The 9,435-nt window shown below is 50.8% G+C and overlaps 3 protein-coding genes across 3 annotated transcripts, besides 1 other annotated feature; 1 reads left to right on the forward strand and 2 right to left on the reverse strand.

Annotated features, from left to right (window-relative positions):
- Positions 1 to 9,435: part of a sequence feature (contig 1.43 127..338545(1)) that runs on past both edges of the window.
- ANIA_10321 (MFS transporter) lies at positions 686 to 2,328 on the reverse strand (the record flags this gene model as incomplete). Its single annotated transcript, XM_655091.2, has 3 exons — positions 686 to 1,645; positions 1,770 to 2,225; positions 2,281 to 2,328. 3 exons carry the CDS (start codon positions 2,326 to 2,328, stop codon positions 686 to 688), a joined length of 1,464 nt encoding a protein of 487 aa, XP_660183.2.
- ANIA_10327 (uncharacterized protein) lies at positions 3,086 to 4,484 on the reverse strand (the record flags this gene model as incomplete). The annotated part of the gene is made up of 2 exons (XM_050613090.1): positions 3,086 to 3,716; positions 3,820 to 4,484. 2 exons carry the CDS (start codon positions 4,482 to 4,484, stop codon positions 3,086 to 3,088), a joined length of 1,296 nt encoding a protein of 431 aa, XP_050468931.1.
- Positions 6,848 to 8,389, forward strand: ANIA_02580 (uncharacterized protein; the record flags this gene model as incomplete). The annotated part of the gene is made up of 5 exons (XM_050613091.1): positions 6,848 to 6,859; positions 7,315 to 7,480; positions 7,550 to 8,070; positions 8,142 to 8,170; positions 8,284 to 8,389. The coding sequence occupies 5 exons, from the start codon at positions 6,848 to 6,850 to the stop codon at positions 8,387 to 8,389; spliced, it is 834 nt and encodes a 277-aa protein (XP_050468932.1).

The raw sequence follows: 9,435 nt of genomic DNA on the forward strand, positions 1-9,435 counted from the left end.
TCTATGCATGTAGGTACAAGCAATCTATACTATTCAAATACGCATCGTTCAATTGAATCGGTTATCGTTTAATTGGCGGTTACTTTACTCTATAGATACTGTGGTAGTCCTAGGGCTAATACTGCCTATAAAACTCCAAAGAAAAGAAAAAGAGAAAAGGAAAAGAAAGGCATAAAAAAAAAAAAAAAAAAAAAAAAAAAAAAACCAAAAGAAATAAGAAAAAATATATATATATTCCGCTTCTTTGCGCCCCTTGGTGATTTATGATAGCGAGTCACATGGCTGCACCGGCGAAGTTCATATTTCTGCCCGATGATGGCCTGCGGACAGGTCACGAGAGATTAGGGCTCAGCGAAGAGGGAGCCTGAGGAACGGCTGCTACTTTCTATCCTAAAAGAATCGAAGAAGAGCTACAGATTCGATTCGACTCATGTCGGGCGAGTGGTAAGGTGATAGTAAGGACTAGAGCTGCTGAAACTGATATGCTATTCAGTGCCGCCTCCTACCTAGGCTCAGCTCCATTCCCGTCGACTTCAAAGCAGTAACTAGGTCCAGTATCACTGCTGTGTTATTTTGAGACCCTCTTCTAATCAGATTATTCTATGTATACACAGTCCAAGCGCGCCCGTTCTGTATGAGCTTGTAGGAGGACCGGTCCAAAATGATCAAACGACATCTAAACTACTCAAGAACGAGCCTGCCCCTCAGTCCTACCACTCTCACCACTTCCATCACTCGCAGGACTTCCACTCGAACTCGGATCCTCATGCACTCTCCGAAAATACACACCCCCAGTCCACCCAACCCACGCCTTCTCTCGTGGTCCTCTCGCCAATCCAATTCCTAGCGCTACAGCAGCAAAAACCAAGCTTACTGTCTGCGCGATCATCCACCCGTGCTCCGCATAAACTCGGTTCCCAACAGCCGTTCCCATCAGCTGTCCCACAAACGCACCTACCATATACCCCGTATTGACTCTATTGCGTGCCTTGGGTGCAACCGCATATATAGCCGCCCTGTTTGCGATCATCGTTGCCTGGTTCCCGAAATCGAGCAAAGCGGCGTGCAGGATCGGACCGGCAACTGTGAAGGCGCCCGTGTACGCGCCGATTGCGATGCCGGTCATGGAGGTGAGGAGGCTGATGGTGATGGAGAGCTGGGTGACGTATTTGTCTATCACAAGGCGCGAGTAGATCGGGTTGAAGATCATGGGTGACAAGCCTGCGATCGAGAAGAGGCCGATCGTGAGCGTGTCGTAATTATACGGCTTTCCCGATAATAGGAATGTCAGAGTCGTCCAGAAGGAGGTGAAGGTTGCACTCGTCAGGAAGCCCATCAGCGTCGCCTGTACGAGGACTGGATGTTTGGTGAAGAGGACCGCGATCGAGCCCAGTATCCTGAAGTAGGAGATATCCGTGTTTGTGGAGGGGTAGTCTGGCATGAACAGCCAGAGCAGGAAGAAGATCAGGTACTGCAGTCCCAGCGAGAGCCAGTAGACATTGCGCCAGGAGGAGCTCTCGGCGATGATACCGGATAGAAGCCGCGCGAAGAGAAGACCCAGAACAAGCCCTGAGGAGACAATTGAGAGGGCGGTTGCGCGGCGCGCGGGGGGCGCGAGGTCGCCGACAAGGGGGAGCATTATTTGCTATACCTCTGATCAGCGTCTTTCTAGGGCTGCCCTGGGTTACCATGGCAGTTAAGAAGGGTGAGAACGGCCGACATCCGCGATAATTCGCGGATACGAGGAGGAAAGCAAGAAGGGAACCTACTGGTGTGACGGTGGTCATCCCACACAGAAGATTCAACGCAAGGAAAACGCCATAGCTCTCTGTGACACACAATCCAATCCACATAGTCGCGGTGATAAAGGTCAATAGGAGCACAAACGGCCTGCGACGCACCATGTCACCCGCCGGGCAGATGAAAATCAGACCCGCTGCGTAGCCGGCTTGCGAACAGGTGGGGATCAGAGACGCCCGCTCTTGGCTGACACCAAAGTAGGACGCAAGCATATCGAGAAGCGGCTGCGCATAGTACAAGTTTGCGACAGTGAAGGTTCCGGCGAACGCGAAGAGCCCGTTGAGCCAGAGGTTGAAGTTGGGAGGTGCGCTGGGTGTATACCTGCATGCGGGGGGCGTGTAGAGGAGCGCGCGGAGAAGCGGATGTTGCTTGAGATCGGGGCTCTGGGGCCGGGAGGAGGATGTATTAGGGGAACTCTCAGTAACCTGCTCGACTCGTCAGTCGCGCATTTTCCCAGATGTCGTTCGGCATGTAGACTACCTCTGACCTGGGCAAATCGTGCTCCCGCGGTTCAGCTTTCTCTTCCATTCCGCGAGCCGAGCTATGACTCGAGTATTCAGCTTAATAAGAAAAAAAAATATATCTCCTAAAAAAAAGGAAGAAAACCAAAGAAAAACCAAAAGCAAAAAAATCCCTTAATCCTGACAACCTGAGTAGGCGTTGAGTAGGCCTAGACAGGATGTTTAAGGAATTTCAGGCCGTCAATCTCCCCACATAAAAGAGGGGAAGCAGCAGCAAGCAGATCGACTCCGACGGGTGTCCACATCACTCCGATCTGCAGCGATTCGGGGAGCGATTGATCTGTGACTGAAGTCAAGACACCGGGGGCTTCTCCAACGTGATGCAAGCCTTGATCCTTCAGGCCGGATTAGCCGGGCCCCAGGTTGTCTCCGACGTTGCATTCTCCAGGATTTGGACCGAAAACGGCCATTTCCAGGGCCTCGGAATAGTTTCCGGTTTGAATCGGAGTATTTAAGATAACACTGATTGGCGCTGTCTTATCGATTGAGTACAAGTATACTGGCTCTCAAGTGTGAATAGAAAAAGCAAGCAGACATCTATGCAGCATAGGTGGACCAGATACGTCGACAGTCGTCCACGTGGGCCGGAACAGCCCTGTCTACATGACATGCACGATTGAGGATTGGGTGAGTATAACAAGAATCGATTGCATATTCACGGGGGTATCAGAACAACTATCACACAACCAACAAATCAACCATAAACGTCAACCGTCGGCATGAACCATCAGTATGAACCGTAAAACATCAACATCAACTCAGCGTCAGCCCATCCGGATACTGAACCGCGAACTGCTCGCGCTCGAGCTATCGCCTCCCCAGGCCCCTGTGACGTTCACACCCCCTATACTGCGGATCCCCATGGCCCCCAGCAGGTTCTGCCCGCGCCGCAGCAAGTCTCGACCCTCACCCAGCTGCTCTCTCCTCTCGATGCCCTGCCTCCTCAGCGTCTCGATCTCGGCATCGCCCAGGATACACCCACCAGCGCGCCTCTGCCATGCAGCCTCGCGCACAACGGGCGCCCACAGCTCGGCGGCCTTCGCCTCGTCCATCCCTGCGGCCGCGTAGCACTTTCTCGACCCGCCGGGCGTAGAAGCGTCGGCGACCGTCTTGGACGAGAACCACTCGGACCGGACGACCTCATACCGCCGCTCCATGAACCATATAATGGGCCAGGTGATGAGCCAAAGTTGGAGGACGATACAGATCCAGTAGACGTAGGCGTTGTTACGCAGGGTATTGATCCAGTGCGGCGAGTAGACGGTCACGAAGCCGTTGGCGATGACTGGGTTGATGACGATGTGGCCCTGGTAGCCGGTTGAGCGGATATGGGAGGTGAGCGAAGTGCGCATCGGGTTCGCGTCGAAGCCGTGCAGGGTGCGGCGGTAAGTGAAGCTGCAAGCAGTCAAAAACCAGTCAGCATACAATGAGCCCGGTGTCCAAGGGAGGGGATAGCAATGGGAAGGCAACGGGAGGATGGATGGAGGATGGCACGCACGACTTTACGGGGGCGGGATCGCTGCAGAACCGCTCGCACCAGCCCCTGATCCCGGGATAGTCCTCCTGGCTCTCCAGCTCCATGAGCCTCTCTCCCTCGACCGCGTCGCCGAGCGCGATCCGCCCGGGCTTCGCGTTGCCCGCGCGCGACCGAATCCGTCCTCCGCGGTACGCCTTTTGCCCGTCGTGGTCGCTCACGACGGTCGTATACGACCACCGCACGCTAGGCCCACTGGCTTCATTGCGGCCCCAGCGCAGGATTGTGCGGGTCAGGTCGATTCGAAAATCGAAATCCGTCACGTTCTCGTTCTTGGTCTCGTTCCCGCTCCGTCGGGTTTCTCTATGGCTGCCGTGAATGGACAGGCATGGGCGCGGCGGGAGACGCGTCTGCGACTCGATCAAGGACTCGAGCATGCGAGGGTCGCTGGAGTAGGACGGATCGAGCGTCACCGAGCCAGAGAACCGCTGGGTCGGTCGGATGCTCTGGTACGTTTGCTGGCCGGGGATCTCGTACGCGTCAGGCGGAGGGGATAGGAGATCGTCGCTTTCGCTGTCGTGGTAGGGCTCGATTGGTCTGGTGACTTCATCGTAGGAAGGGAGCTCGTCCAATGTGGAGGGTTCTGCGGCCACGACCGGGGGCGAGGGGGGAAGTTGGATCTGGCCCATTTTGCTGGTTATGTTGATCTTATTTTTTTTTATTTTGAGTTGTATCAACTCGTAGGTATGAGTTCCCTGAGTCCTTCAGACGAGAGAGGGCGCAAAGGGCAGGGGCTCACTTTTTCTATTTATCCAAGGAGTTGCCTGCTGCTTGTGCCTTGTGCCTGGATCCTTAAAGACCAGAAAACTTTCCACCAATTCAGCCCCCACCAAGCGCTGCGGTGACAGTTTACACACTCTGAATGGCCAGGTTTCGAGTCAGACGGCGCTGGTCTATATTCAGACTAGGGTGACCGGGGTTCGGCTATCTCCGGCATGTCATGCAATATCAGCCTCATCGCCGTCGTCAAGAGAGTATATAGTATCTAGCGAACACGGATACTCTGCTAGAAATAAATAAGCGAGCAATAAATAAGTGAAAGATCAATATATTAAGAATGATAAAATAGAAAGAAATCTATAATACAAATTCGATAATCAAATTGACGAAAAATATAAAGGCGCGAAATTTTAGAAAGTCGCCATGATTATGCAAAAGAAAAAGGAAGGAGGGAAGGAAGGACAGAAGGAATCGCATCTCTACTTGTTCAGTAAGTAGAAAATGCCACTGGCTTCTCTGCTGTAGACCCTATAGCCGATTGTACGGGGGTTTGGCTTCCAATAATCGGTACTATTAATGCCAGATTATCGAAATCTGTCGAACATACCGCATAGTGATTCTATCCTTCTCTTTACTGATATCGGGAGAGACTAACAGAACTCGCGTTCAAATGGGCTGCAGATACCTGTCCGTCTTGCGACTGATCCGTCTCTAGTCAGGGACCACTCAGCAGTGTCAGCAACCAGGTATATTGGCGGATGAGCTAGCGGCCTATATTCAACTGGGCGTCTGAACAGACTCAGTGGCGGGAGATGGGGCCCCTAATTTATAAACACGAATTTGCAAGGCCATTGTATGCTATGGAAGGAATTCGCAGAGGTAACATATTACACAGAAAGCAGTCCACCGGCGGACTTCCGTCCAGTCAATCTTCTCTCATCACGGCTAACAATTATCCTCTGTTCAGTCTATATTCTTGGATATGTTCCGCTGTGCTGGAGATAGCATGAACGATATCTACCTGGCGATTCGTTCGCGGTTCAACTGCTACCTTATGAGCGCGGTGAGTGCTCTGAGGTCTGAATGTACCGTATGAAGCAAGTTGATCGCGGTGTCACCGGGGATCAGTGTTTCTGATGAGGACCAGTGTCTGATCTCGCTCAATCTACTAGCCCTAATATGCGGTGCAGCTTTTTAAAATACTCTGGAGTAGAACGTGGAGTGAAGATTTGGATACGCCCGACGGTAGCCAATTCAAGTAAATTGCAGGTCTGGATACGAGTTAGTTCACGTTCTTTCTTAGAATGAGGAAGGGAGACGGGGGAGGAAGAATGAGAGAAAATGGTTGATGTGCATACAATGGGTTTGCTTGCAACCCCGCTGTACAGCGTAAATGTACCCACTGCTCTACAAACTAGATAACTTTCGTTACTTTCCAGATCTCTTCAGGTACTGCCAACTGTAGGAGGTCAGATATACGCATGCATCCGGTTCAAACCCTAATATGTCCCGCGAGCAAAGTCACGTGTGGTGGAAAAGCCTGTACAATAAGAGTTCCGAGCCAGAAAATACACCGAGTGTAGTCAGGTCCCAGACATGGCCATCATGACTAACAGACAGGGTCCCTGGCTGCAGCGCACCCAGAAAATTACCGTACTGCAGATACTCAACCCATTAAACCGGATGCGTTAGCAAGTCGAGAGTGTTGACGGGCTTTTTTGTAGGCCGTGGCGAGGTCGGTAGACTTTGCATACTTTGTATAAAACAGCTCATTCGCTTAAGAAGCGCCGTGAAAGTGCGGACAATGGGCAAGCGTGGAATTTCTCAGCAAAGAGGAGGATTCCCTTTAACATTAATTCTGAGTCCTGGCCCCGTTACGTACCAGACGGCAACCCAAGGGTCTTGGCAGGCTTACCGGTGTAGAGTGAAAGTTACGAACCTGTCGAACCTCAAGGTGGTAGCAAAAGCTATTTACGGCGATGGATAAGATAGCACGGTGAATGCCCGCTGTCAGGGGCAAGTCTGGGATAAACTCACCGAGATCTGTGCTCCTGGAACCCATCTGTAGCTCACATGCTTGCAAAGCGAGATATATCAGAATCTGTACTACTGACCCATGTCTGGTGGAACCAGATCTCGGAGCAACCCTCGGTATATGGCGATAGGCATCCTTTGAGGGCGCTAGAGCATAGCTCCGGCAGGATTGCTTTGGTTATCTATTTAAGACCTGCCGAGAAGTACTGACTACAGAACCGCAGGCGAATCTTGCAAAATGCTGAGAACGGTCACCGATCATTCCTTACTAATTTGACGGCTTCGAAAATGCCTAGGCTGGACTCTGACCTGTGTCCTCTCGAATCCTATCGACCATCCTAATGAAGCAACTTAGACGCTAGACACTGCCGGTATTAGGGAGCAGCCGCACATGTCGAATATCCAATATCTGCACAGCACGGAAGAAGACAAAGACGAATACCGCAAACTACTCGTCTAGTTCCACCGCGGTATCCCGTTCAGCAAGCCAGAATGTGCAGCCTATCCGACAGTTGAAAAGGCAGTGCTGGACTTCTTCCGAGCTCGAGGCTTTTCCTTCCACTTTATCCGCCGGGCTTACCCAGCGATCAAGGCCAGTTGCGCCATCGCAGTAACGACATACGCGTCTGTCCCGGCCGAAGTCCAAGAAGCCATTGCCACATACACGGCCTTTGCAAGCTTAATTGATGACACCACCAATGTCAGTATGGACGATCTCTGGACATTCTTAGCTCGGCTATGTGGCGGTCAGACCCAGCCGAACCCCTGCTACGAGACATGCTGCGGTTCATCGCCGATGTTATCCCGCGATTCTATGGGCCTTTTGCGAGTGATATGATCCGGAAGGCCATTATCGAGTTCATCAGTGCGTGTGTGGAGGCCTTTTTATAAGTTTATAATAATTTTTTTTAAATAAAAATTATTTATATTAGCTTTATAGGTGCTGGTCTTGTTCTATTTAATCTATATATAAAGTTCTTCGAGACTGAGTATGCGGGCAGGATCACCCTGGCGCTGATGGCGCCGGGTTTTCCGTATTTCCTTAGACGGAAGACTGGCATGGCAGAATCATACGCTTTCTTCGCTTTTCCCGAATCTCTTTTTCCGAAGAGTATGTTTATACCGGTCTACCTTCCCGTCATCCCGGGCCTGGTGCGTTACAACAACTTCGCCAATGACCTGCTTTCTTACTGCAAGGAGTCTATCCTCGGTGGAGAAAGGTTCAACTATACAGTGAGCTATGCAAGGACAAACGACCACACGCCGATGGAATCACTGCGCGAAACAGCCTCGTCGTTGAATGCATGTGTGGCCAACACAAGAGCAACCCTCGCCGACGTGGGCTCAAAAGATCTGCATGGCGCTGTCACCAAGCTCTTCAGCGGTTATGCCGTGTATCATTACAGTGCCGCCAGATATCGGCTGTCTGAGTTGGAGATTCCAGAGCTCGAGGCGGCCAAAGTCAGTATTAATATTCCTTTGACGTTTTGGCACACATTCATGGCGGGTCCATGTTTGAACACCCATCAGAGTTGAAGCTTCTCAATAGCTCGGATGGCCTGTATGTATTCCAACATGTTATTATTCGCCGTCGTGAGGCAGCAGTAAGGGAATACTGCGACGACCGCAGTCTCGCACAACCTAGGCATAAAGCTGCATTTCGAATTTGTCTAGTGATTTTGGACAATCCCTAGACCTTGAGATTTCGAAGATCCAGACTCTGGATATTCGCCCAGCAGGATCGAACAGGGAAACGCCCGCCGTTTCTTACGCGATGTAGATGAATGGGTCGGAGACAATGCACGCGTGCAATGCTTTAGGATAGTTAAAGAGTATTCAATACCTGAATAGACCTTGTAGCTGCGTCTTTTTGGTTGATTCCATGCAACGGAGCATTAATGCCTGGTATAATGAAGAGGATAATTTAATGGTTCTGTTTTTACATAATCTATATTGGATGGTTACAGTCGTTAACCAGGACCTGCTTTCCATTATGTAGCTCGATTTCTATCTATATTTTAATACTTATCTATGGGTACAGTACAAGCAACACAAACCTTGGTGGCATCGAGGGCTCACACGCGTGAGTACGGGTATGAGAGACATGTCAATACCTGACTGGCCCACCATATCTTCTGACGCGGGTCTCCCCTGTTACGTACATGGGCCTGCTTTGTTCAGCCAGCGCAAGAAAGAGCAGGTCGAGCTGAATTGTGACGGCAATACACTAAACTCATCCCAGTAATCACCCGTTTCTCCCTTGTATAGGTCCAGAATAAGGAGACTTACAAGGCATCAAACATCCAGAAATAACGGTGACCGTCAACTGACACTGCTTGGGGTATTGGCGCTGCCGAACAACCGCATCTTCTATCAGTGGCGGAGAATTCACTACATTGGCAATTTGTGATGGAATTGGCTTGGTTTGCTGCGTATCATCTGAACAATAACTCTGTGCTGCCAAGTTCGACATTCTCGCATTTTGGGGTGTTTCTGGGTCGATGGCTCTCAATCTTGGGGAGCTTATGCTAGTCGTGGTTGTTTCAGTGCTGTAAGAACACATCGTTAAAATACACCATACTCAGGTAATCCTTGTTTCAGGTATAATAGTTGTACAGCAAGACAGTCCTTGAATATAGTTCTAACTGAATATGGAATAGCGTGTCTTGGCATTTAGGGTTTGGAAACAAACCGTCTATACGTGGTATGGAAGGCAGTTCGGGAGGCTCTGTAAGCAAGATCGACCAAGAGCTTGGCCAACAAGTCTACCCAGGTGTACAGATTCGAGATTCAGCAGCAACTGCCCGCCGCTGTTCGGCTGGTGAC

Source organism: Aspergillus nidulans, chromosome VII (genome assembly GCF_000011425.1).
Source record: "Aspergillus nidulans FGSC A4 chromosome VII".
Lineage (NCBI taxonomy): Eukaryota > Fungi > Ascomycota > Eurotiomycetes > Eurotiales > Aspergillaceae > Aspergillus > Aspergillus nidulans.